Source organism: Muntiacus reevesi, chromosome 2 (genome assembly GCF_963930625.1).
Source record: "Muntiacus reevesi chromosome 2, mMunRee1.1, whole genome shotgun sequence".
NCBI lineage: Eukaryota > Metazoa > Chordata > Mammalia > Artiodactyla > Cervidae > Muntiacus > Muntiacus reevesi.
Genome location: NC_089250.1, coordinates 261067344 through 261095265, shown reverse-complemented (window position 1 = coordinate 261095265; position 27922 = coordinate 261067344). Strand labels below are relative to the sequence as shown.

The 27922-nt window shown below is 51.0% G+C and overlaps 1 protein-coding gene across 3 annotated transcripts; it reads right to left on the bottom strand.

Moving 5' to 3' along the window:
- Positions 1-1189: 1189 nt before the first annotated feature.
- On the bottom strand, positions 1190-27628 carry SUPT5H (SPT5 homolog, DSIF elongation factor subunit). 3 transcript variants are annotated; one of them, XM_065926088.1, is made up of 30 exons: positions 27558-27628; positions 27216-27293; positions 21607-21772; positions 18170-18235; positions 17622-17633; positions 17049-17118; positions 16864-16932; positions 16694-16759; positions 16370-16400; positions 15556-15624; positions 12539-12790; positions 11346-11435; positions 11168-11238; positions 9460-9565; positions 9136-9229; positions 8911-9047; positions 8331-8486; positions 8084-8230; positions 7093-7239; positions 6882-7007; positions 5968-6052; positions 5523-5642; positions 5339-5441; positions 5128-5255; positions 4931-5036; positions 4310-4468; positions 3823-3991; positions 3506-3709; positions 1688-1783; positions 1190-1612 (listed from the first exon to the last, which is right to left on the bottom strand). In XM_065926088.1, the coding sequence occupies exons 2-30, from the start codon at positions 27288-27290 to the stop codon at positions 1469-1471; spliced, it is 3264 nt and encodes a 1087-aa protein (XP_065782160.1). In that variant the 5' UTR covers positions 27291-27293; positions 27558-27628; the 3' UTR covers positions 1190-1468. The 3 variants fall into 3 exon arrangements, with proteins under 3 accessions (XP_065782160.1, XP_065782162.1, XP_065782161.1); XM_065926090.1 differs by having other exon boundaries at positions 27587-27622; XM_065926089.1 differs by having other exon boundaries at positions 27551-27608.
- Positions 27629-27922: the final 294 nt, after the last annotated feature.

The window sequence follows — 27922 nt, the reverse complement described above, 5'->3', positions numbered from 1 at the left end:
GGAGACGCAGGTTCCATCCATGGGTGGGGAAGATCAACCCACTCCAGTATTCTTGCCTGGGAAATCCCATGGTCAGAGGAACCTGGGCTACAGTTCATGGGCTCGGTCACAAGAGTCAGGACTGAGCGACAGAACAACAGCAACAACTAAGGTAGTAAACATGCGAAGTTAGGCGAAAGAATTTTAGGGTTGTGTTACTTCTGGAGGAGAATGGACTGGTCCTTCTTATCTGGTACACAGATGGCTCCTAAGTTGGGTGGTGGAGACATGGGTGCTCCTGACTTATCTTTTAAAACATTTGAACTATTTTAATATAATACAAGTTATATTACGTTTGTAAAAAGACATGTGAACATCAAATGAGAAAAGTGAAGGTGGTTAAAGTACTAAGCCCCATTCTCTACACTTCTCTCCAGCCCCACACCCAAGCCCTTAGACAAGCTACAGCGATTCTGATGTTACTGCTAGGTGGACTCAAGGGAAAGGACCATCAGATGCTGTAGCCTGCATCATAGGTCCTCCTATTTAGATTTGTGGAGGAATTGTTCCGCCACTCAGTTGTGTCCCGACTCTTTGCCATTCCATAAACTGCAGCACGCCAGGTTTCCCTGTCCACCATCTCTCGGAGCTTGCTCAAACTCATGTCCACTGAGTCAGTGATGGGATCCAACCATCTTGTCCTGTCGTCCCCTTCTCAATCTCTGTCAGCATCAGGGTCTTTTCTATTGAATCGGGTTTCGCATCAGGTGGCAAAAGTATTGGAGCTTCAGTTTTAGCATTCCGTTCTTCCAAACAATTGACTGGTTTGATCTCCTCGCAGAGGGATACTGACTTTCACTTAACTCATGCATGAGTTAGATGTAACTTTGTCAATCACATGGCAGTCTCTGTTCTAAAATCTCTGTCCAGTGTCTTCTCATACATTCAATAGTCTCTGAGGCAGGGAGTATCATTTCCTAGCTGAGTTGAGTTCAGTTGCTCAGTTGTGTTCAACTCTTTGCGACCCCATGGACTGCAGCACGCCAGGCCTCCCTGTCCATCACCAACTCCTGGAGTTTACTCAAACTCATGTCCATTGAGTAACATGAGGCTTAAGTAGGACTATTATCTGCTGAAGACCCCACAGCAAGGTATTAAGTTGGGTCTGCAAGTGACCCCACTTACAAACCAGTACACAAACAGACAGGCCTTTTGAACAAACAGTTTTTTATTGAAAGACCGTAACACAAAAGCAAGCTAGAGAAGGTGGGGAATAAGAAGGTGGGGACCCTCCCCCAGACTCTACTCTGATTCCCATGAATATCAGGGAGGGAGATAGGAACGCAGAAAGGAAAATAAAAGAAATCCTGAACCACCAGGCTAGCCCTGCTCCCGGCCCTGGATCCCAAGTCAGAGCCAAGGGCCAGGGAAGGAAAGAGGGATGCTCTCCATCTGCCAGATTATCTGCCAAAGTCCACCCTGCCTGCTTTTAGGCCTCCAGGAGCTTCCCCAGGAAGCGGAGGTTGAGGATCTTGAGCTGTTCGTCAAGGTCCATGCGGACAATGCCATCCTCGCCATCGATGCTCAGCAGGACACCTGTGGCTTCCCGATCCTCACCCAGGATCACCTTCACCTGGAGGGGCACAGTACACAGGGTCAGGGCCATGGCAGCAGCCCCATGCCCCCACGTCGCCCTGCCCTCCCTTACCTTGTTGTTCTTGGTGGGGGTGATGGGCTCCAGGTGCTCACTGGAGATGCTGACGACCTTCTCACTGTCCTTCAGGTACACAGAGCACATGCCTCCCTGGGGGTGGGGAGAGCCTGGTCAGCCTGGCCAGCGCCCAACACAGGACTGATACTCCCCTGCCCTCAAGGGACCCAGGATCAGGACTCATTCTAAGAAGTCACTTCCCAAGGTGACACAGGGGCAGGGAAGGGGAAGGCTGGGCCTGGTTCCAGGGCCTGGGGTCTGTGGTGCAGAGGGGATGGGGGGCAGGGTGACCAGACCAGCAAGAGAAGCATCTGCATGAAGCTAACAGGGCAGAAGGGAGACTGCTGCTCAGGCCCTTCACTCGTGTCGCACGCTGGCCTCAGCTTCTCCCTGACACTTGCTCCTCCTCCTGGGCCTCTGTCTCAAGGATGGCCCCAAGGTCCCTGGCCTGTTCATTTAGGCTCCTGAGGCTAAATTAGGCTCTCTCCCACCTCCCTCCTTCCCACAGCCCAGTAGTGCAACCTGACCTCCCCCTTGGTTCCCAGCCCCTGGTCCAGTCTCACCACACCTGATCCGACTATGACACAGCAACAAGTGAGTTAATTCCCAACCACACATCTGATTCCATCCCTGCTGAGATGCCCACCCACCAGTGTCCTCAGGACACAATCCAAGTTCTCCAGGCTGGCATGTAACCTGCTCCAGCCTCTCCTCTGGCCTCATGACTCACCTTCCCCCTTGACTCTTTAAGTTCCAGCCACAATGAATAGACTTCAATCCCCCACATGTGCCAGGTTTTCCTTCCCCTCCAGACTTCTGCACATGCCCTCTAGCTAGAGCACCCTCAACCCGCTCCCATGCCATTTCCCTTGGCTTTCTCCTATTCATTCTTCAGGTCTCGACACAGACGTAACCTTCTCCCTGAAGCACTCCTTGAACACTTATAACGTTGGGTAAGGTGCCTCCCCAGGGTTCACATAGCTCCCCTTTCACTCTGTGCTTCCCATATGCCAGCTCTGGCCATTCAGGCTGTCTGGGGACATGTCTATCTCTCCCACTGGAATGTGAGATCTGTGAGGGTAGGGCTGGAGCTGTCTTCATCTCTAGTGTTTAATTAATTCAATTAATATTTACTGAAAGGCCAACAAAGTGCCAGTCCCTCATCGAGAAACTGGGGCTACTTAGGAAGAAAATACAGATCTGGCAATCAAAGAATCACATATGGGCAAACTAAACTTCTAGGCAGCAGGTAGATAACATGAAAAATAATCACACGGACCTGCAAGAGACAGACCCGGGACAGCCCAGGTGTCGCCCTGAAGGAGGAGTAGGAGTTAATTAGACAAAGAACGGAGGGAGGAGAGTTCTAGACAAAGGAGAGTAATGAGCAAAGGCCCTGCGGCTGAAGAGAATTCAGTGACTAGGAAGAATGAAGGGTCAGCAAAGCAGGGGGCGCCCATGGGGTATGGGGGTCTGGTGCTAAGCCAAAGCCTAGCACAGAGGAGCACTCAGTTCTTGTTACTGAACTGATAGAAAAGTATGTCAAAAAATAACCATACTCCTGGGTGCCAGTCACTAGATCTCCCAGGCTGATGGGGGCCATGAGCATAAAAGGCAGACCTCCCTGCCTTGTGAAATTTTGCATGCCAAACCTTTCCACATCTACATCTGGAGCTATAAATAGCTACTGGAAGATGTGGATACACAGGAAGAAAAACAAACAACAATGAAAACCAAAACAAACCAGTAACCACAGAGACTGGGGACCCCAAAGGAGAGGATGCCCGCCCACCCGCCAGCTGGGGCCTTACTTACCGTGACACTGCGGATGACTCCTGTCTGCCCCACCACCTGTGTATCCAGGTAGGTGTCCCGCACCTTCACCTGGATGTCAGTGGTCACCCAGTCGCTGGAGTTCTGTTCAATGCCTGAGCCCGGCGTGTGCGGGTTGTAGCCACCAGGGGAAGGAGCTCCAGGTGTCATCGGACTGTAGCCCACGGGGCTCGGGCTGGGGCTGGCCTGTAGGGAAAAGGGGATGCGGTTGCTGGGAACAGGTCATTTGGCCTGGGTCCCTATAGGCCCAAGGCCCGTCTTAGCCCACCACACTCAAGGACGTGTAAGTTGACCAGTACCTGATATGCCATTGGCGAGGGTGTGGGGTGGTAGCTGGCTGGGGAGTGGGTATTCTGGTAGCCTGCTGGACTTGGCGCCACCTGGTGGTAGCTCTGAGGGCTGGGGCTGGGCTGGTAGGAGCCTTGCGGGGAGGGGGCCGCATAGGGGGAAAACTGGTCTGTGTTGTACCTGCAGAGACAAGGAGCGAAGCGGGTATTAGTTGGGGGCATTAGAAGGTGAGAGAAGGGACTTCCCTGGTGGTCCAGTGGTTAAGAATCCGCCTTGCAATGCAGGGGGCCTGGGTTCGATCCCTGGTCAGGGAACTAGATCCCACAGGCGACAACTAGTTCACATGCTGCAATGAAAGATCCCACATGATGCAACGCAGACCCAATGCACCAAATAAATAAATATTAGAAGGAGAGAAGGAGGTGATGGCAGTGAGGAAGCTTTGGCAGCGGGAAGGTTTTGGCAGCAGCTGATAAGGGCTAGCCCCAATGGACTCACATGGCTGGTGTCCCTGGAGTCTGTGGGTTGTACTGTGGGTTGACCTGCGGGGACGAGGGGTCTGGGTAGCCAGGTGTTTGGGGGTTGGGGGTGCCCCCGTAGGCCTGTGGGGATGGGGTAGGCTCATCATCAAAGGCATACTCATATTCTTCCTCAGCCCTGTTGGGGAGAGAGGTCTGTTGAGAATGACTATGGTGATCACAACAAGGTAGCAAATGCCTCCAGGACAGCACGAACACCAGGCAAAACCAAGGCAACTTCATCCTCACAAAAAGCCCCGTCCAGAGGCCTCCGTTTCACAGGTGAGCAGACTTGGGAAACAGATGAGGTTGCCCGTCCAACATCACGCAACCAGCCACATGACGACGGTCACACACTGTTTTCAGGCCCAGGTCTTAATCCCAGCTCACTACTCTGATGGGAGATGGGGAAATTACTTTGCCCCCAGCCCCAGCAAGGCCTACCCTCCTTCATTTGACCAGCCTGGGGCTGGGAGCAGAGGACTCAGGGTAGGTCACACAGACCTGACCATTCCGCAGACACCCAATGGAACCACTCATGCACACGGGCACGCACATGGGCACACACACTCAGGGAACCCTGCCCCCAGCCCCAGCTCACCGTGACGGTGTGTTGGGGTTGTTTGGATCCCAGGCCCCACTCTGGGCAGGAGTGCGGCTGCCGTCATGCAGGGGCGTCTGAGAGCCATAATGCGGGGTGCGGCTGCCTGGAACGGGAGAGAGGTGTGTCCATCAGTTCTGTCCTGTCTCCAGACCCCTCCACATCGCCCCTCATCCCTGTCTGCCAGGAGTGCTCACCATCCTGGAGGGGCGTCTGAGAGCCGTACATGGGCGTGCGGGAGCCAGAGCCGTACATGGGCGTCTGGGAGCCATACATGGGTGTCCGCCCGTAGGTCGAGGCCATGCCACCTGGGCGCCGTGAGCCCCTATAGACACAGAAAACAAGTGGGGTGAGCAGGGCCCTCGCACCACCCAACAGCCTTCCTCCCAGCCCTGCCCTGGCCTGTACACGGTGGTGAGGCGCTGGCGGTCCACTGAGATGGTCTGGCAGGTGGAGTGCAGCTCCACGCGGGCAGTGGACTCCGTGGCATCCTTTACCACACCAATGTAGCCTGGTGGGGAGGCAGGAGGTCAGCGGGTGGGCTCTCCTCCCCACACCCCTCCCCAGGCCTTCACATGGCCCCGCAGGTCACCTTTGTAGGGCCCCTGGGAGATGCGCACAGTCTGGCCAATGAGCTCGTTGTCTCTCCGCCCTCGGCCCCTGCTCATGCCACCACTGCCGCCACCTGGGCTGCCAAAGCCACCGCGCTGACCTGGGAAGGCAGAATGTCACTAGTCCTGGTCCACCCCCCACATGCTGTGCCCATAGCCAGGGTCCCTTCCAGCCCCCTCTTTGCCTGACTCCCCCCAACCTCTGGGTTAGGAGTCTCCTCTGGGGGCCCCCCACCAGAGCCCTGGGCTTTCCCTTCACAGCCCTGACCACCCTGGGCTGTCACTGCCGGTGGGGGTTGGGGGTCGGGTCTCCCCTGGGCTGGGAGTCTCACCATGTGCAGGCCAGCCCAGAGCAGATAGTGAGTGCAGGCTGAACAACCTCCCCCCTCCACCCCCAGACACACCCACACCCTAGATCCCCCTCACCTCCAGCACTGGGGTGCATAGGGCTGCTGATCCGGGGGCTCATAGGGGCGAAGCCTCCTACTGTGAAGTTGGTCACATCTCGAGGCTAGGGGTAGGGACAAGAAGTGAACTGGCAGCCAGGGCCCGAGTGACAGGTTCCCAGGCCCCACACATCCCACATCTGCTGTGTGAACCTGCCCAGCAGCCATCGCTCCCTCCTGGTCACAATGCCTCAATTTCCCTTTAGGAAAACTGCCACCCCTATGCCACTGTGGGCCTGTCAATCAAGAGGCAAGGAGTGGGAATACCATGTGGTGGTCAGGGATTTAAACCCCCAGTGACATACAAACTGTAAGCCATGGGGATTCAGCATTCCATCTGCAGGGCCCTGAGGAAACCATCTCCTGACCCCAGCTCCCCAGACCCCACGTCTGATTTCCTTTCGAATACCTAGTTCTGCACAACTTCCTACAAATCCCACCTCAGGAACTGTGCTGTCCCGAGACATTCACAGGGTGCCCTGACCCTTCAGGTCTCTGGCTCAAATGCCACCTCCTCAAGGAGGTGAGTCTGTCCTTAACGTCCTCTCTAAAGCAGCAACCCCCATACTCTCTATCTCCTTATCCTGGTTTATTTTTCTTCATCATCAGCCCAAGTTGTACTATGCATGTATTTATTTATCTGTTCATCTCCAGAGTAGCAGCACTAGGACAGAGTTTTTTTTGTTCACTGCTGCAACTCCAGTGTCAGACACCCAACAGGTGCTCAATAAAACTGAATGAATAAATGATTTGGTAAATAGATCAGAATCTCAAAACCGTTTTTTTCACAATTTGCCAAGGACCTGACACTGACATCTGTCCTCCTAACCCTCCACAAGCCCAGAGGACTGAGCCAGGTAGCCAGTAGACAGGGTACCACTATGCCCGCCTCACCTTCGAGCCCCCTGCCAGCACCAGGTGGCGGGTCTTGCAGACAAACATGCCGCCGTTCTCCACCAGTTTCTTGCAGTGCAGGAAGGCGAAGCTTCGGAAGAGATGGCGAATCTCACCTTCCCGGCCCTGGACAGGGGAAGGACAGTCAGCTCGTGGCCATGCCCCATCCCAAATCCCTCAGTTGTAACAGATGGACAAAGCTTATACTCACCGAGTGGGGGCCGTCAATGACCTTGACGATGTCCTTCACGTGGATGTTATTCTGTTCTGAGTCCAGGGCCACGGCAAAGCGGTTGTCTTTCTTCCGGGTCACAGCCTGGTGCCTGACAGTCACCACCTTCCCATACATGTTCAGCACCTACAGAGGGAGGGGAGGGGAGGGGATACCGAGCGGCTGAGAGTGGAAAGGGGTCATGTGGGGCAGGGCTTCCCTGCAGTGGGATGGTTCTTCCTATAGGAGACTGTCCCAAGCGCTGCAGGATGTCTAGACTTCCTGACTCTGGGGCAGGCGATGTTAGGAACCACCATCTGGGCACCGGGTCAACCAAAAATGTCCCCCATCATTCCAAAACACCCTCTAGAAGGATACTCCATTCTGACTGAGAATCAGGGACCTGAGATGAGCAGACAAACAAACATTAACATAATAGTTAATGTCTATCCATCACTCTGTGCCAGACGGGTGCTAAACTCTTCACACAAGACTCCACTGAGGCCTTAAAAGCTCCCTGAGATGGGTGCTATCACAGCTCCCATTTTAGAGGGGAAATCTCAGGCCCAGAGAGAGCAAGTCAGTAGCTCAGGGTCACAAAGCAGAACGTAAAAGAGCTGAGACGTGAATCCAGAGTCCAGGGTCCTCAGCATTTATACTCTGGCTGCCACACCCTCAATGAGGGGAGGCAGACACCGGCAGTACCCAGCCCTTAGCCCAGCACCCAGTGCCCAGGTACACATCTGACTGCAGGGATTCGGTCACAGCTAGTGCAGCATGTGCCGCTGCTACTGCCTTTTCACAAGGTGTGACACTGAGGCACAGCGAGGGTACCTGACGTGCACTTGCCCGACCGATGCCACACAGCGGGCCCTGCGTGACAGAGCCGGGTCTGCACCCGGAGCAATCTGGGTTCTCAGCCACCTTGCTCCGCCACCTCCCAGGATGAAGAGCCGGAGGGAGAGGAGGCCCCTGAGTGCAGCACACACACCTGGAAGGTCTCCCGCTCCAGTCGCACAATGACGCCCACGGTCTGGGGGTCCAGCTGCACCAGTTCCCCCCATTCGTGCTGGCCCCCGACATCCACACCTGATGCCGTCTCCGAGCAGAGCTGCAGGTCCCGGGGGAGCACCTTCAGCTGTAGGAGATGGGAGTGGGTGAAGCAGGGTCCACGTGGCTCATTGGCCTGGGTCTCCTCCGTGCACATCCCACCCCGCTCCTGGCCCCCCACCAGCTACCTCGTGCATGGTGAGGTCAGAGAAGAGGATGACAAAGTTCTCCTCCACCCGCACGATGAGGCCTGTGTCGCCCTCAAACCGACCAGCGATCACCTTCACGTGGTCCCCCATCTTGAAGTACTTGCGAAGTTCCTGGGCTGGGAACTCCAGCATGTCCTGGGGATGGGGGTGAGGACAGCGAGCAGGTTAAGGAGGTCACCACAGACCATGTGCCCACCCGCCTTCAGATTCCATTCCATATTCCCAGAAAGCCCAGGCTACAACCCACGCCAGGCTCACGCCCCCAACCAGAGACCATCTCAGGTCACTGGGACCACCCTCAGCCTGCCCCAGAGACCCAGGATATCAGCCTGGACAAGCCTTAACCCTGGGCCATCCCCAAGACATATGACACCAGGCTACAGAGACCTCCTCAGACCCACCTGGAGACAGCCTCACCCTAGACACACACTGGACAAGTGTCTGGACAAGTGTCAGACGCACCTACCCCCAAGCAAACTAAAACCAGTGACCTCAAGAATACTCCATGGTTTCGTCATGCTCTCAACCCAGCACGCACACACGGGTGGCATGGCCCCACCTTGAGGTCCTCGTGCTTGGGCATGATGGTGATCTTGTTGCCGTCCACGCTGAGGATCTTGCCCTGCAGGTTGATGAGCTCGCCCTCACACACCTCCACATTGTCCCCGGGCTGGAAGTTGTGCTCCCGCTCCTTCCCTGTGGGGGCAAACACAAGGCTAACCTGGGGGCTGCTCACCGTGGGCCGCCCTCTCCTTGAACTGGGTTACCGACCGTGACCTCATACCTGTGCTTTCAGTCACCACCTCCAGGTCAATGCCCTCTGGCTGGTCCTCAAACTTCTCCAGCTCAGAGAGTGTGGGCTTTACACCCTCTGTGATCTGAGCCCCAAAACAAGAGGAAGAGAAGGAAGAAGAGGAAGATCAGTGGCACAGCCCCAGCTTACCAGGCTGGGAAGCTGGTGAGGCTATTCTCCTGGGGATACTCCTTTGAGGATTACCTGGGACAAACCCAGATAACCCACTGCTCTGGGGCCTGGACTGCAGGAGGGAGAAAGCTGGGCCTCCCTGCTCACCACCACCCTTAGCATGACTCCCTCTGGGACCCTTACCACAGCAGACATGGCAAAGCTCTTGAACAGAAAGCCCTTCCGGCTGTAACGGTTCCCCTCGAAGATGAGGAAGTCACCGTCAGAGGCAACGTCACCCCCCAGGGATCTGGGATTTTGTGGGAGAGAGAAGAGGGTGTTAAGAGGCTTGCTGGGCCTCAGTCTCCTCTGCTGGCAAAGGGGGAAGAGGACACGGGATGCCTGAGCCATCCCATCCCAAACACCCACTGTGGGTGGGAGTGACCTCTCACAAAGCCCGAAGGCCCTGCCTCAAGGGAAGGGTACACAGCTCCCACCCCTCTGCACTCTGCTGCTCCCTTCCCTGCTTCATTTTTAATAACAACTCATTAACACCCTCTGAGGAGCTCCTGTTTGATACATCTCCCTAGAATGGCAGCTCCAGAAGGGCAGGGACTCAGCATCTTTTATTCACTATTTAACCTACAATAGTGCCTGGCACCCGGCAGGCACTCACTTGGTGAGTACGAGCTAGACAAAGTATCAGACTGTGCTAACAGTTAACATTCACATACACGTGACCTCACTGACTCCTCTCCAAAGCCCGTGACATCAGTAATATGACCTTCCTTTTCCAGGGCAGTGAGAGAATGAGGCTCAGGGAGGGTACACGACATGGCCAAGGTGGCCAAGCCTATGAGTCTAAGAGTCAAGGTTCAAATGCAGGGGTTAGGACTCCCAAGCCTGTGCTTTAACTCTACTGGCCTGCACGTGGGGTCGAGCAGGGGGACCCTCAGATCCTGCCTCATGCTGCTAGAGTGGGGAGGGAAAGCCTGTCCCTTTCTCAAAAAGGGGAGTGTGTGGAGCAGGTTGGATTCCTCCTGCCGATCATCTTCTTACGCACTGGGTGCATCTGGGGAGAGGGGGTCGAGTGTGCTCAGCTGGGCAGGTCTGGGCACTGCGTCAGACCAACAGCTGCAGGGCAGGGAAAGGTCACTCTGGTTTGTTCTCAATAAGGGGATTTCCAGTTGGGGGGAGACCAGTGCTGTAAATGAGTCCAATTCAGGCATGTGAAGTATTAATCTGGCCTGGCCTGGAGGCATTAGCCCAGTCTGGCAGATTAAAAGGCTCATTCTACAATCCAGCCTTTATCAGAATGAAAAACTGGCTGCTCACGTTCACGATGTGTTCCAGAGCAGGAACAGAGGGCAAGTGTCACTGGCTGCTTTTATTTCTCCATCTCCTCCCCGCCTGCCCTCCCCACTGGATCCCCCAGCAGCCCTGGGACAATGAAAACCCTGGGGTGCTCCAGAGGTCTACCCAGCTTGGGCGGGGAGGCGGGGACAGAGATGTCCTGAGCAGAAGGGGCTCTGCAGCCCCATCTGAGGTGTCCAGGCATTAGGAGATCAGGGAAAGAGACTATAAGGCCTGATGTGTCGATAAATCTCATTTCAATATGTGATACCATTCATTACACTGACTAGGTACCAAATGCTATTTTGGGCTCACACACATATTAATTCTTCTGAGTCTCAGTGCAATCCTAGGAAGCAGGGGTTACTCTTACTGATCTTTGCAGCAGAGGAAACTCTGAGGCACAGGTACGTTAAATTTGGCTAAGGCTACACTGCCAAGCTAACCACTCACAAACTAAACCCTCGACAGCTCTGGGAGTCCAGCTCTACAGGAGAACCTGCAAAGGGACATCCTACACCACAGATCTGGGCACCCAGCCCAGCCCAAGGACACTCACCTGATCTTTTCTGCATCAAACAGCCTCTGTGGGGGCCGCTTAAACTTCTTCCTTTTGGCAAACCAGTCTTTCTGTGTAGGAAAAGAGACATGGATCGGAAGGTGAGGGATGAGGGCTTGGGCCACCAGCAGAGATCAAGCACTCCCTCCCCGCCCCCAGCAGCACATCCCCACAGTACCAAGCTCATGCGGGCCTTAATGCGGTCATAGTCGATGCGTGGGATCATCTTCAGGGAGATGGTGTTTTGACTGGGTTCCACGTAATCCACCTGAGAAGTCCAGTTGGGAGGTCAGCAGGGCCCCAGACTTCCCTCCCCAACTCCAGACACAGGGAGGGCGAGGAGATGCCAGGAAAGGCCAGGGACAGAGCATGATGAGAGGAAATGAAACTGCTGACAACTCCTCCAGATTCATTCTCCAGCCTGTCTTCCCACCAGCCTGAAATTAAGTACCCACTGACGACGTGACAACTCCACCTGGATGTCTAAAAGGCCCGCCAAACCAAGCATAACTGCAACTAACCTCCTGATTGCCTCCAAACCTGCTCCTCTCCCCACAGGTCCCCTCCATTCTTCCTTTGGCTCAGGCACACAAAGTGGGAGGCATCCTTCACTCCCATCTTTCTGTTACACCCACACCCAACCTGGAAGCAAACCTGTCAGCTCTGCCTTTAACAATTCTGACCTCTTCTCCCCCCTCTACTACTGCGACCTCGGTCCTGTCCACCGTCACCAGCACCCCAGATAGCAGCATCCTCACTGGTCTCCCTGCTCCTGTGGCCCAATCCTTTCTATTGCAGGGTTTCCTTAGCCAGGTGATCCTTTGTTGTGGGGGACTATCCCAGGCCTTGTCAGATGTTGGCAGCATCTCTGACTTCTATCCACTGGATGTTAGAATCAACTCACTTCCCAGTTAAAACCACCAGAAATGTCTCCATTCTATGTGAAAGGTCCCCTGGGGGTACCCCTGCTTGAGAATCAGGCTTCCCTTGGCGCCTCCCATCTTACTCCAGTCAAAGGCAAAGTTCTTGGGTGGGCCAGAGACCCCACTGTCTCCCTGAGCTCATCTCCTGCTACTCTCACCCTCGCTCACTCCGCTTCACCCAGGGATGGTGCTGGCTCACATGCTACTTTCTGCCACACCTCTTCCCTGAGAACTTCACATGGCTCACTTCCTCACCATCTTCAGATCATTACCTAACACTCATCCAACACCCACAGAAAATGGTCCTCCATTTCCTATGTGTTCGCAACAAAGTCCAGACTCTGCTTCACCTAACCTGAGTGGGGTTCTCCTCTCTGACTAATCAGGGGGCTGGAAAGGATAAAGCAAACGGAAGGGAGGATACAACAGAGAGCCCAGCCCCAGGCACCTGAGCAATGTCATCCTTGTAGATGCCCCGCTTGAGGCGGACCCAGGATTTGGGTTTCAGGTTGGCCACCTCCTTCACCACTTTGAGCACATCCGTCATCTCCTTGATGGGCACCATCTGCTGGTTCCAGTAGCCGAGCCGCAGGTTGCCCACACCCTCGATGGCCTGCTTCACGTGGGTCTGCTTGTAGGCCTCCACGTAGATGTAACCCTTCACATGCTCTGGTGCCACCACTGACTTGATCTGCAGGGGCTGGAGGGCCAAGTCGGCGGGCAGAGACAGTGAGACAAGACTGCCAGCTCAGCAAGCTCTCTTCCAGGGATTTATCCCACAGAAACAGGCTGTGCAACAACCCCATCACAAGGATGTTCACTGCAGTTATTATCGTAGAGAAAAAAGGTGCTTAGAGGTTAATTTACACCTGTAAACACCAACTTAAAAATTTTTTCAAATCAATAACCTAAATTTCCACCTTAAGAAAATAGAAAAGAAAGAGGAAATTAATCCCAAAGCAAGCAGAAGAAACAAACAATAAAGATCAGACTGGAAATAAGTGAAACAGAGGTTAGAAAAATAGGGAAGACCACTGAAGGTGGTTGCTTGGAAAGATTGACAAATTTGACCAATCTTTAGCCAGACTGACCAATGGAAAAAAGAGAAAAAACTCAAATTACCAAAATCAGGAATGAAAGAAAGGACATTACTACCAACCAAACCTAGAGAATTTTAAGGCATACTATGAATAGCTGCCTGCCAATAAACTAGATAACCTAAATGAAATGAACATTTCTTTTTTGTAGAAAAACATAAACTACTACAACTGACTCAAAAAGAAATAGAAAATCTTAATAGACCTATACAAGGTAACAATTTTGAACTAATAATCAAAAAACACACACGCACACCCACCCACTCACCCAAAGCCAAGAATTAGGTGGCTTCACTGGTGAAATTTACCAAACATCTAAAAATTAACACCACTCCTTCACAAAAGCTGCCAAAAAATAGGAGGGGGACATTCCCAACCAGTCCTGTGAATCCATTATTACCCTGACACCAAAACCATAAGAAAGACAACATAAGAAAACTACAAACTAAATCCCTTATAAACAGATGCAAAAACCTTCAATGAAACAGAACATTAAATCCAGCAACATAATTTCATATGGTATGGGAACTGCATTTCAATTTTTTAAAAAGCACCAGATTGTTTCAGTATTATTCCTAATAGCGAAAAATGGAAACAACTTTACATTTCCTGGGCATGGAAAGATGATCATGGTGCTGAGAAAAGCTCTCTGCAGAATGATATGTATATAATACTATTTTATTTTTTAAAATACCTATTAGGTATTAGATATTTTAATATTCATTTAAATATAGAAATTCAAGTTTTTATTCCATGTTTTCCTAGTTTTGACAATACACATACCCAAAATGGGGCTTCCCAGGTGGTGCTAGCAGTAAAGAATACACCTGCCAATGCAGGAGACTTAAGAGACTTGGGTTCAATCCCTGGGTCAGGAAGATGCCCTGGAGGAGGGCATGGTAACCCACTCCAGTATTCTTGCCTGGAGAATCCCATGGACAGAGGAGCCTGGCGGGCTACAGTCCATGGGGTCACAAACAGTCACACAACTGAAGCAACTTAGCACACAGCACATTTTTCAGGATGCAGAGAAGACGGTCTGGAAAGACACACAAGATTGTCTGCTCAGTCCCTCAGCCATGTTCGACTCTGCAACCCCATGGACTCTGGCCTGCTAGGCTCCTCTGTCCATGGGATTTTCCCCTCAAGAATACTGGAGTGGGTTGCATTTCCTCCTCCAGGGGATCTTCCCAACCCAGAGACTGAACCCGCATCTCCTGTGGCTCCTGCACTGGCAAGTGGATTCTTTCCCACTGAGCCACCTATGAAGCCAAGGCACACAAATCAACAATAATTACTTCTGGAAAATGTGACTCGGGTATGGAGAGATTTTGGCTTTTATGATATACATGTACCACTTCAGTCCTATCTCAAATGGGGTTACTAGAATCTTGCCCAGGGCACAAAGCAGAACTCTGAGCACATTTCCACGATCTGCACATCCTGCAACTGTCCACTAGTCCCACTGACACACACCCACTGCTCGCAGGTAAAAGCAATGCACTCGGTCTAACACAAATTACATTCAGTGAGAAAGTTACCAGTCAGCACGACTTGGTTCCAAAACTAACAATTACACCTCTGAAAACAATTACAAGTACCGAACACAAGCTGTAGAACAAGCCCAGGCTTACAGTTGGACGTGTTCAAAGATAACTTAATTCTAAAGGTGCTGAGGTGCAAACAACGGGCGCAGAGAGGGGAAGCGGCTTGATCAAGGTCATAGACTGAGGAAGCTGCAGGGGCAGGGGTTCAAAACTGAATAGTCTAAAGACAGATCTATGCCATTCCTGCAGCATCTGCTGCCCTGCATGCAGTCAGCATTACTTCATGCTTTGTGTGCTGCACGTAAGTGAGCCCTGAAGGGGCAGGGACCAGCTCTGGCATGGTCATTGCTGTACCCTCAGCATCTCTGAATGCCGGGACCAGCCCAGAGGAGGGGCTCAATGGACTCTGATAACACTGAAAAAGGGAAGAAAGGAATTCTGACAGGCCTGTTCCGTGATGCACTTAGCCACACTGCCCTCTGCTAGGGCTCTCAACCAAACAGTAAGAGGGTGACAGCTGCCCACCAGGGTGGGTGAACAGGAAGAACTCACTCTCAGGCAGAAAAGGCTCAGGAAGCTAGATGGCTGATTTTCACAGGGATGTAGGAAACTCTGCCAGAAATGCAGAGAGAATGAAGACAGGACCTCGACAGGCACAAAAGAACCCTTCAATCCAGAAAGGGGTCATTTTCTAGCTGAAGCAGCTCCCTTAACAGGCAGTGCTGCTCAGCTGGGGTACCTGGTACCCCTGAACCTGTTCTGTCTCTCACTCTGGGCTTTACCCATCTCTCACACTGAGGCTGCCTGCCTATCCGACTTACCGTGTCTGTGAACTGGTAGGCAATGAACTTGCGCATCAAGGAAATGGCTGTGGCCCGTTCCTCCCCAATCTGGAAGAATAAAGGCAGGCTTAAGAGAAATGACAAGATGGAGAACAGGAAACAGAAAAGTGGGCAGGAGAGAGCAGTAAGGAAGACAGACTCAGGGTGGGCAGGATAGGTGTATGGGATTAAGAGCTACAAACTACTATGTATAAAATAAAATAAAGCTATAAGGATATACTGCACAGCACAAGGGACACAGCCAATATTTTATAATAAGTATGAAAGCAGTATCTTTAAAAATTGCAAATCACTATGTTGTACACCTGAAATTTACATAATATCATAAGTCAATTACACCTCAATTAGAAAAATAAAGACAGACAGTGTCATTGGGCAAAAGATAAAGTAAGATAGCAGGAATTTTCCTGGCTGTCCAGTGGTTAGAAAGGACTCAGTGCTCTCACTGCCAGGGGCCTGGGTTCAATCCCTGCTTGAACTAAGACTGCACAAACTACACAGTGTGGTCAAAAAAACAAACAAACAAAAACAAACCAGGAAAGAAAGAAGAACAAGAGAGATGGAGGGGTTAGAGGGCAAGAGGCATAGACAGCAAGAAAACCTCACTAAGTGAGGGAGAGGGGAGGGGATGAAGAGGGTGGGGGAAGGAGAGAGAAGGATGTAGAGGCAGAGAAAGAAGGACCAAGAGACTGACAGGTCAAGGAGACCCGGGAAGGACAGAAGGTGAGTTCCCCTGACAAGGCCGCTTCTCCAATCCTCTGCCTCCCTCAAGCCGTGAGGGCAGGGCACACACCTTACATTTGACAGTCCACAGATTGGGATCCCTGACAGGAGAGGAAAAAGAAGCCCTTTAGTACAACTATCTCCTCATGGGAAACATACAAATCACCACACCCACCCCTCTTCCTCTCCCTCCACACCCCCTCTCTTCTCCGTCCTGCCATCCACAGGCAGAAGGAAGGAGAGAGAAAAGCGCCTACTTGTCATTCCCTTCTTTCCCCACCAGCCACCACTCTGTCTGTGCAACTCTGTGACCTGATTCACTTCAGGGAGTGAGCCATGTTGGCACATCACCCCATAAAAATTCCCACCTAAGCCCTCCTGTCCACCCTCTTACTTGACTCCTGGGAGCAGCTGCTGCTGGGTGATGTCATCCGAGAGCTCATCAGACCCTCCATATACCCTGGAGAGAGAGGGGCAGTCAGGCAGGAAGGGGTTTGACAGACCTCGATCCTTCTAAGAGACCACATGCTCCCAGCCCCACCCCGGCCCAGCACATGCCCTTACGTCTCTCCCACAGATGACTTGGCATATTTCTTCATATAATACTCGCCCAGTTCTTCTTCTCGCTGGTCCCTGGGGTGTGTGAGAGAAGGTGAATGAGAATGGAAGGTTGAGGAGAGAAGGGTGGGCTGACCTGCCCCCAGATCTCCCCATGGAAGCCAGTCTCACCCTTTCCCATCTCAGCTCACCTCCAGAGGTTTTGCAGGCGGCGAGCCCCAGACCGGTCTTCATCCAGGACAACATTGTCGATGTTGGAGGCTGCAAAGAAATGGGCAGACAGGGTGAGTAAGGGGAGATGAAGAACGGGGGCCTGGAGAAAGCAGTGGGGGATTGGGGGTCAGAGTTGGGTCCTGGGGCAGGAAACACCTCACTGAGGATAGCCCCACCCCCCAGCCCCTGTTCTGGCCCGCCAGCATCCTGCTCTCGGTGACCACTGGGAGTGGGACCCAGGAGTTGGGGACACCCAGTTGTTCATAGCCACTCACAACCACTGTCTAAGCACACCCTGAACTCCATCCCATGCCACTCACCCAGCCCTTCACCCCTGCAGCCCACAACACTCACACACACACGCACACATAAACACACACATACTTTCCCAGGCCAGATCTGGCCCCAGAAGCCCCTGCCTGTGGACCCTGCATGAGGCACAGCCCCCAGGGCTGGACAGGGTCAGGGGTGAGGGAGGGTGTCACGGGCAGGAAGGAGGAGATGTCAGGATATGGGAGGAGGGTGGGGAATCACACTTTTCAAACTCTTACCTTCAATCTCTTCTACTTGGAGGAAGAGGAGGTGGTGGTGGTGGTGGTGGTGGTGGTGGTGGTGGTGGTGGTGGGCGAGGGCAGACAAAGTATGAGCCAAATTATAGCAGCGAAATCAACCAATGGGTTGGGGAGAGGGGAAGGGAGGGACACAAGAAGGTTGAAAATCAAAAGTAAAGGCCAGGCACCAGGTGGTTGGGGGAGAAGCCGAAATGTATGAGGTGCACAGAACGGAAAATAACAGGGAAGGGGTGGCACTGGCCCAAGAAGTGGGGGGTATCTTGGGATACAGCCTGCCCCCCGCCACACAACCCCCAGAAGGGATTCACTGGGGCCCTGGGATCCCAGAGTCCTCTCCCCACAGCCCCCAACCCCCCAACTCATGGGCCTAAAAGGAAAAAGGTACAGAGCTGGTCTCTCTGGCAACGACAGAAAGAAGCAAGGTGAGGAGCGTGTGGGGTAGGATAGTGCAGGGGTGTGGGGGATGGGCTCTCAAGACCCTCTCGGCCACACCCCCGGTGGTCTTCCAGAGGTGGGGCCCACCTCACCTTTCTCCAGGATGTCCTCTGCTCCATCCTCCCACTGGTCCTCATCCTCATACTCATCATCCACATCTGAAACGGGAATGCCGAGTGGTCAGGGGTGCAGCCAGGGCAAAGGTGACCTTGTAACACCAGCTCCCAGAAGACATCTCCTCCGGACAACAGGTACTACAGACTCCCAGCTTCCAGATCAGGACACTGAGGCTCGGACAAGCGAGGGTCCTTCCCAAGGCCTCAGAGCTGCTTTAAGCCCCAGGGTCAGTTGCACGTGTGGTTCCACCTGACTCTAAAAGTCATCCCTCCTTCCCACCACCCACAGATCCATTTTAAAAACAAGATCCAAATAAGCAAGCAAAAAAGTTCCCTCCTAACTATTAAGGGAAGACTGGTACATAGTTTTTTTTTGTTGTTGTTGTTGTTTTTAAGACAGGGTTCATGGTTTGTTGGTTTTATTACTACTCTCTTACATTTCTAACAGCCAACACTTAATGTGAGGGTACCAAGTGCCCTGCCCCTCCTCTGAGTACTTGCCAGATTACTCACTGAATCTTCCTGGCCACCCTAAGGGAGGTACCACTGTCCTTCTAATTTCACAGTAAGGGATCCAAGACACAAAGAGGTCATCTAACCTGTCCAAAGGCGTTAAACTGGTACCTGAGAAGCAGTCTGGCTCCAGGGTTCATGCACTTAACCTCTTCGCTAGTATATATTCTTTTGCATGTACCAAAGACTACACTAAAAACTTAACATGACAAAAAATTCTGAAGTGTACAGAAGATGTAAGTGTTCAGTGAGTCTCCCTCCCATGTCTAAGCCCTTTCAGTCCCCTTTCCCAGATGCAACTGTGTGACCAGCTTCTAGTCTAGAGATAATCTGGCCACACCTAAGAAATGCCTATAAACTCCCCCACGACTATTTTCCCTCCACACAATTTTTTAACCCATTTCTGTCTCACCCTTTCTTTAAGCAATAAGACGAGCTTGGAGCTCTTCCACAGCAGCACATGCCTCGAATGCTACCTGATTATTGGCCCTGTAGTTCATTATGCTGTTGCTGTTTAGTTGCTAAGTCATGTCCGATTCTTTTGCAACCCCATAAACTGTATCCTGCTCCTCTGTCCAAGGGATTTCCCAGGCAAGAATACTGGAGTGGACTGCCCTTTCCTTCTCCAGAGGATCTTCCTGACCCAGGGATCGAACTAGCGGCTCCAGCATTGCAGGCGAATTCTTTACTGCTGAACCACGAGGGAAGCCCGGAGTTCACTATACCAGGCCCTAATCATCAGTGCACACTCAAGTCTCCAAACACTTGCAGCTGCTCACCAGACTGCAGCAAGCATCTGTTCTCATATCTTTACGTACCTGGGGGTGAAGTCCTCAGAGGGAATTGCTGGTTCCGAGGGTCCCTGCATGGTGAGTGTTAATGAGCACTGCCACGTAGCTTTCCCACTGCAGTACCTAGCGACGCTCTCACCGCCACTAAGTGGGTGTCCCTAGTGACCACCATCTGTGTCAGATGGAATGTTATCCACTCTCTTGATCTGAGCCCATCTGCTAAGACCTTTTCTCTAAGCAAGGACTCCCTCCCCCTCAGCCTTTGAGAAAAGGCCTGCAGCTCTCTGAGAACCAGGAATACCCAGGGCATCTCCTGCCCTTCTGCCCTGGTTTCCTCCCCGGTAAGAGGGTCCCAAGAAAATGAGGGGTGGCATTCCAAGTCACTCCCCTATGCCTGGGCATAGCCAACAAGCACAGAGACAAGCATCGCTTGTAGAGATGGTGGGAGTATCAAGTAGTGTGACCTTTCTGGGAGCTTATATTTTGCCAAAGGTATCAAAAAGCTTTAAAAAAAATATGTATCCCCTTTGTCCAGCAGTTTGACTTAGGGATTTACCATGTAGAAAATCTGCAGGGTCTATGTTAGATGAAAAAACCGCATCCTCATTTTCACTGATCTCTAAGTACTTACATCTATCATGAACAATGGCAACAAACCACAGCAGTGTTAAGCAGTGACGTCTCATACTTTCATAGCATAGTATAACTACAAATACCTCAAAATATTACTCACAGTCACTGCTACTTCAAAATTAGATTCTTAACAGATCCTCCATTAAACCCTGCTTTTTCAATGTGCTAAAATAAGCAGCACATACATCACAGTGTTCTTTTTTCTGGCTGCACTGCACAGCATAGAGAACTTCCCCAATTAGGGATTGAACGTACACTCCCTGCAGTGGAAGTGCAGAGTCTTAACCAATAGCCCACCAAAGAAATCCACATTACAATGTTCTTTTAATATTTAGATACCGTACTTCACTATAATTGTTTTCTTTGGAATCCTATGTAGTTTTTTTAAACGCATTTCACATGATTCTGAGAAGGGTTAGGGACTCACATTGCCATAGGCTTCACCAGACTCTAAAAGGGGCCACGGCACAAAAAAAGATTAAGAACCCCTAGCCAAGGTAATAACTTGCATATCTGTGTTTAGATTACATGGAGCTATTCATGGCAATGCTGCTCGCACTGCTGAGAATTACACACAGCTTCAACATCCACGGAGACTGGTTCCACAAAGCACATTTTAGAATGCAACACTAAGCAGCCATCAGAAAAAACATTTCTGTGATGATGATACTAACAGCCAAAATGTATTGAGGACCTGCCAAATGTTAAGAAAACTTTCCTTACATTTAACTGAACTCATTTAACCTAAGCTGTCTACATTATATACACCTCCACAATCATTGAACAGAAAAGCAGTTACAGAACAGTTAGATATGATGTGGGCCCACGTAACATGAAAAAATAACCACCCTGTTTTCTGAGGGCTTACTGCAGACTGGCCATTACATTTTGGGTTGCCACCAACTTGATGTGCTTTACATGCTTGATCCCCCAAATCCCTGAAAAAATCCCTGCTGAAGTAGGCGGACCTGCCCGCTGCCTTGTACTGAACAGGAAAGAGGCTGAGAGAGACAGGCAGCCACTTGCCCAGGGCCCCTGGGGAAAACAGCAGAGCCAGGCCAGGATCTGTCCGCCTCCACTGCCCTGTCTAGCTGCCTACTTCTAGGTCACCTGAGCTTTTCAGGAGTAGCACGATATATCGTTAGTTTTTAAAAACATGACAATGGTATTTTAATTCTGGGTTTTAAAAGGATCTATTTCACAGGTTATTCAGAGGACTATTTGAGGGTAAAATTATGTATTTGAGATTTGCTTCACCATCTTCTGGTAGTGGGTGGGAGTGAGGAGGAATACATAAAACCAGTGCATCATTGAGCTGCTCACTGCTGGCGGCACACAGGGCACCATATACAGTCCTACCACTGCGTGTCTGACATTCACCAAAAGAAAAAGTTCAACAGGTCTAGTACACTGGAGAGACAGAACCGAAGGTGGAAGTCCAGCGTCTGCTCAGCACTCGCCGGCCCTGTCACATACCAGCCTCATCCAGAATGAAGCCACCATGGCGGGGTTTCTTGGGGGGCCGGTCGTCATCTTCCTCCTCCTCTTCCTCATCATACTCTTCCTCCTCTTCCTCCTCCTCTTCCTCCTCGGGCTCTTCCTCCTTCTCACTGCCCGCTGCACTCCGCCGCTCCTCTTCTACCTGCAGGGTCAGGGAGGGTTGGAACCAGTGTTCTGAACCCCCCAAATCCAGACACCGTGCTCTCCATCCCTAAATCTGACCTCAGCTCTACCTGGCCAGTCACCGGCCCCTCTGCTCTATGAACACGCCCTTCCACCCTGGTCGGGCCTCCCTGGTAGCCATCCTATCTCAGTGACGGCACCACCATCCACCCAACCAGTATCTGGGAGCCGACCCGGGCTCCCCCTCCCCTAGACCTCCTTGCTAGCCTCTGCCGAGCCTTTGAACACTATCTCTCCTTTAGGCTTGCTCCTTGGTTCCTGTCTTTATACTACGACTCCCCCAGGCCATCTCACCCACTCCCTTGGCTGTGGTGACATCTCTGTGACAATGACTCCCATATCTGTTTCCAGTCTACACTGCTTGCCAAGGTCATTGATCACCTTCCATAGCTAATTCTGTGGATAGTCTCTGGTCCTTATCCGTAAGACTTCTCACCCCACTGACTTCTCTCTCCCTAGGGAAATGCTCCACCCTTGGTATCTGTCGCATCACTCTCTCCTGGTTTTTCTCTAACCTCTCCACCTGCTCCTCTGCAGGCTCCCCTTACTGGGCTCACCCCTCAAATGCTGGTGTCAATCACCAGGGTTCAGCGAAAGGCCCACTTTCCTTCTCCCTCTATGCACTCTCTCTTTCTGGCCCTTTTATTTTCCATGATCTCACTTCCTGTCTCTGTAGATGACAACCCCATCTGTCTCCAGTCCCCAACTTTCTCCCAGAACTAGACACCTTCATGTGCCAACAGCCTCCGGGATACCTTCCCCTGATGTTCTCTGAGCTCTTCACATTCACCATGTCACAAACTGACCTCAGGGTCTTTCCCTAGACCCATGCTAGCCTCCTCTAGCTCCCGCTAGGCACCAAACTCTTGATCTTTCTACTTTCTGAACATTATCTCTTCAATATGTCCCTTCTCCATCCCCAGAGTCCCCTAGCCTAGGCCAGAACACTGCCCTCTAAAGTTGAATCTTTGCCCCAGCCTCCTTTCCTGTCTCATGACCTCCAATCCCTCTCCTCATACAAATCACAAAAGGAAATGATTCATACCAAACAGTATCCTCAAACATTAACCTTTCCCTCATTAACTTCATGACTTCTCACCATCTCCACATCAGAAAAACTGATTTGGTATTTTTCTTTAAATTCACTGGAAATTTTACTGAAGAGACACTTCTTTTGCTTTTAAACATTTCAGAAGTTAAGACTCTAAAGGTTAGCTTGTTATAAATAGGGTTCCCCAGTCGCTTAGCTGGTAAAGAATCCGTCTGTAATGTGGGAGACCTGGGTTTGACCCGTGGGTAGGGAAGATCCCCTGAAGAAAAGAAATGGCTACTGACTCCAATATTCTGGACTAGAGAATTCCATGGACTATCCATGGGGTTGCGAAGAGTAGACAGGACTGAGCAACTTTCACTTCACTTGTTATAAATAGAAAGTAACCATAAAGTTAAAAGGAAAATAATGTTAACTAAGTTCCAACATGATACTGTTGCCTCCTGCAGGGTAAGCCTAAAGCCTGTTCTCCCTGCCAAACACAGAGACTAGCAAATTTCAGAAAGGTGTTCAAGACACAGTAGCACTAAAGTGAAACTTACTTTCCATGATCCAATTAAAAGATAAGATGTGCAAATAAAAAGGAATAACTGTCTTACTAAATGATTCATTGTGGTTTCAGCTCTTATTTTTATTCCACCTAAAAGCAGTTCTCATTACTTCCCACCTGGGAAGCATCCTACAGTCTTGGGAAACTATGATCTAAAGCATGAATCTGATCATCGAGTCCCTTGCTGAAAACAGCCAGGGCTCCCCTGCCCTCAGGGAAAGAACCAGCCCCCTGGCAGCCTGGTGTGGAGGTGCACGTGTGCCCACTGCCTCTCTCTCTTGTGCCACCTCCCCAGGCTGCCCTCCTAAGTGCTAGGTCCAAACCCACCGAACCTCTTACAGCATGCTCTCCTAGCACTGGCCACCATCCATCCTCAGCATGAAAAGCCATCTTCCTCTGCCTCTCGCTCATACCTCTATCAAAACACGCTTTCAGGAAGTGATGCTTGCCCTCTCCCCACCAGGGAGAGTCAGGCACATTCTCTAGGCTCACAACCCTCTGGGCTTCCACCACCACAGCCCTGACCACGTGAGCTAGCTCCCTGAGTGAAAGGCCCAAGGCAGCCCAGACACTCCTAGGTCCTCAACACGACTCAACCCAGGGCTGGGAACAGAAGACAACTTTAAAAATACAGCTGCCCTTCAGATAACATGGGAGTTAGGGACTCTGACCCTCTATGCAGTCAAAAATACACACATAACTTATTGGCAGCCCTCCAAATACAGGGTTTCTCAGTATCCACCATTATAAATCTCAGGATTTAACCCATCTTGGACCTGGGGTATAATATATTATTGAAAAAAAAATCCGCATATAATTGGACCCAAGCAATTCAAACCCATTGTGTTCAAGGGTCAATTGTATTTGCTCAAAACAGAATTCTGAGTAGCCCATAGTATCCCTTATTTAAACTCAAATTAGGACCACAGCCTGATTTCCAGGAACTCTGCATCATCGCCCTGGGTCAGTTCCAGCAGTCTTCTTTCCAAACCTGGCTCCCCATTCTCTGAGGAGACAGTTCTCACTGTTATCTCTGTTACCTCAGGGCTTGAACATGCTCTGACACAGTCCATCCTCAGCATGCCCTGGAGTTAACCATCGGCTTATAAACTATCTCGACCTCAATACGGAGCTCATGAGGGAGACTGTGATCTTAACATAACAGGAACTCAAAGAACACTTGCTGAATGGATGAATAAGAAGGTCACTCAGGAACTTCCCTGGTTAAGACTCTGTGCTTCCACTGCAAGGGGTACTGGTTTAATCCCTGGTAATGGAACTAAGCTGAATAATAAACCAGATAACTGGTGGCTCATTATTTGCCTTATCTACCTGTCTATCTAGGGCTTCCCCGATGGCTCAGATGGTAAAGAATCTGCCTGCAATGCAGGAGACCTGGGTTTGATCCCTGGGTCGGGAAGATTCCCTGGAGGAGGGCATGGCTACCCTCTCCAGGATTCTTGCCTGGAGAAGGACAGAGGAGCCTGGTGGGCTACACACAGTCCATAGGGTTGCAGATTTGGACATGACTGAAAAGACTTAGCACACACACACCTGTCTATTCACAGGAGACAGTTCTTTAAGGACCACGTCAACACTTGGCTATCTAAAAAGCCCAGCCAGGGAATTTCCCTGGTGGTCCAGTGGTTAAGAATCAGCCTCAAAAAAAAAAAAAGAAAGAAAGAAAGAAAAGAAAAGAATCAGCCTCACAAAGCAGGGCATGAAGGTTTGATCCTGGTCAGGGAACCGAGATGCCACATGCCAGGGAGCAACTGAGCCCAAGTGCAGCGAACTCCTGAGCCTGCATGCACCAGACCCTATGTGCCACAACTAGAGTCCACACTCCGCAACAAGAGAAGCCCCCGTGAGCCACAGCTAGGGAAAGCCTGTGCCACAACGAAAACTCAGCACAACTAAAATAAAACTATAAAGCCCAGTCAGACCTATCTCTGGAGGTGAGGAAAGCCCTCACACTGCCCTCCTGCCTTTCCTGGTGAGAGCAGGTGGGCCAGCAGGTGAGTTAAAAGACTGATGTGGGAAAAAAAAAAAAAAAAAGCCCGATGTGGTGTTAAGGAAGTGAGACTTGCACAGTACAAATCACACTACCGCAGCCAGGCAAAGGAACTGGGGATCCTGGTCTCATTACCACCAGGCTTTAACCACAAGCTCAGTGTCTTGAAGCCATGAGTCAGAGGACCAAGGACCCAGTGAGACAGCTTGAAGGAAAGGCCTTTCTTGTCATCTTCCCATTTGCCCCATTCCTATTCTGGCAAGCTAAGGACTCCTCAAAGAGCATGACAAGGCTTGACAATCAGATGCCCGCAAGTGGGCAAGCAGGAAACATAAGTAAATGAGGCAGTTCAAGGGAGGCCTATGGCACTCTCCACCTATCTGATGTTTTCCAGAAATCTTCCTTTTCTCAAATCTGCATAATGACAAACGGCAATTAATATACTCTGGGAACTAAACAAATTCCCAGTTTTAAAGGTGGATGTCAGGATTTCCCTGATGGTCCAGTAGTTAAGACTTTGAGCTTCCACTGCAGGGGGCACGGGTTTGATCTGTGGGCAGGGAACTAAGATCCGATATGCCATTTACAGTGAAAAAAGGGGAGGGGGGGTGGTGTGTCACTTTTTGAGCAAAGGGCTGCTGTGGGCTTCACCTGATTTTTACATAAAATTTTTTACAAGTGTTGCAACTAACTTTAACAATAAACTGGCATTTCTGTAATCACAGTGTCATCTCTTTGTTAGTCTGTAATCACTGCCTACTAAATGTAAACTCTGTGAAAGCAGAAATTTGCCTTGCTCCACTCTCTCTAACACCTAGGAAGTCTCTGGAACAGAGCAGAAGTTGTTCAAATATTCATTTGCTCAACAAATCAATAAATCAAAAATAAATAAGAGGCTAATAGCAGAATAAAAGAATATCTACAATCAGGTATGTCCCAGGAAATGTCTGTATTTGGTTCCTAAACACTGACATTCAACAGATCCAAAGCCACAGTGATCTTTTCAAAATATTAGATCATGTGCCTCCTTTGCTCAAAAACTTCTCATGGCTTCATCTCACTCAGTTAAGGATAAATTCCTCACCACAGCCTTCAAGATCTGACATGATCTGGCTCCTGTTAGTGCTATGTTGCTCTCTGATACAGGCAAACTGGACTCGTTACTTTCTGACCACCAGAGACACGCTCCCAACTTTGCTCTTCCCCCTTATGGGAACACTCTTCCTGCATACGACATGACTCACTCCACCACCGCCAAATGTCACCCTCCTCACAGATGCACCATGGTCCTACTGAAAGTTCAACCAGGACTCCCTAGTCCCCTTCTCTTCTCTACATTTCTCCAGTGTCTTCTAGCTTAATAAATGACTTACTGATCAGTTATGTTTGTTTACCTTCACCAGAGCAAAGAAAAGATTTTTTTTAAAAAACCTGCCTTGTTTACTGGTTTGGTCCAAGGGTTAAGAATAGTGTCTAGCATGCAGTAAACACTAAAAGTATATTTCTCCAAAGACTGAGCATGCCCAAAAATAAAAACTAATATTTCTTACTATGTGTCAAGTCCTTCAAAAACATCACTTGCTATCTCACTGCATCTGGAATATCCAACCAAGGCCTCCAGCACCTGTGCTTGACTTGGGCTTGCCTATTTCTCTCTCTCTCCCTCCGGACAACCTGTAAGTTCCCAGAGACCAGAGCTCGTCCTGATCCTCTCTAAGCTCCCACAGGAGCCGTTCTACCCTGGTCCTGTCCCCAAGCCGCATGTCTCCCCCAGCGTCCCGGCCACAGACCTCGGCCTCCTCGCCGTCACTGCTGCGCTCGCTGTCCTCCTCCTCGGAGAAGTTGCTGTCCTCGCTGTCCGACATCTTCTGCTCGCAGGGAAAGACAGCGGCCTCAGACCAACCCCCAGTTCGGAATCCCACCCCGAGCCTCAGTTTCCCCTAGGGTTTCCAGGGAGAAGGAAAACCCCTAGGCGCACTTCCGGCAGCCTTGTTCTAGTAACCGTGAACCCGAAAGAGAACCTCCCCCCACGCCACCTGCCATACCTCCCGAGCTCCTAATACAGTCTCTACGCCTCCCTGGCCCCCAGCAACCCCCTGGCCTGCCACCCCGGCCTCCAACCCACCCCTCACCGCTCTAGCGACTCCTTAGCCTCCTCTACCAGCTGCTGTTCACACGACGCCTAACTGGGATTGACGTGCCCTCTCGCGAGAATCTACCACTTGGCCCCGCCCGCCTAACGCGAGACTTCAGAAGCTCGTACCCGGTGACGTACCTCAGGACGCCATATTGAGTGTGGCAGACATTTCTTAAAGTAGAGCGTGGAGCCGACATTTTCGGAGGGTCAAATGGGCGTGTTTTAACTCCCCTCTGATCGGCCTTTTCTAGCCAGAAGTAACTTAGTCCAAGAAGTCTAACGCGGTGTGCTAAGCCGTGAGGATGCAGGGAATTAGCAAATAGTAACAAATTTGCAAATAAGTCATATTCTGTCTCACAG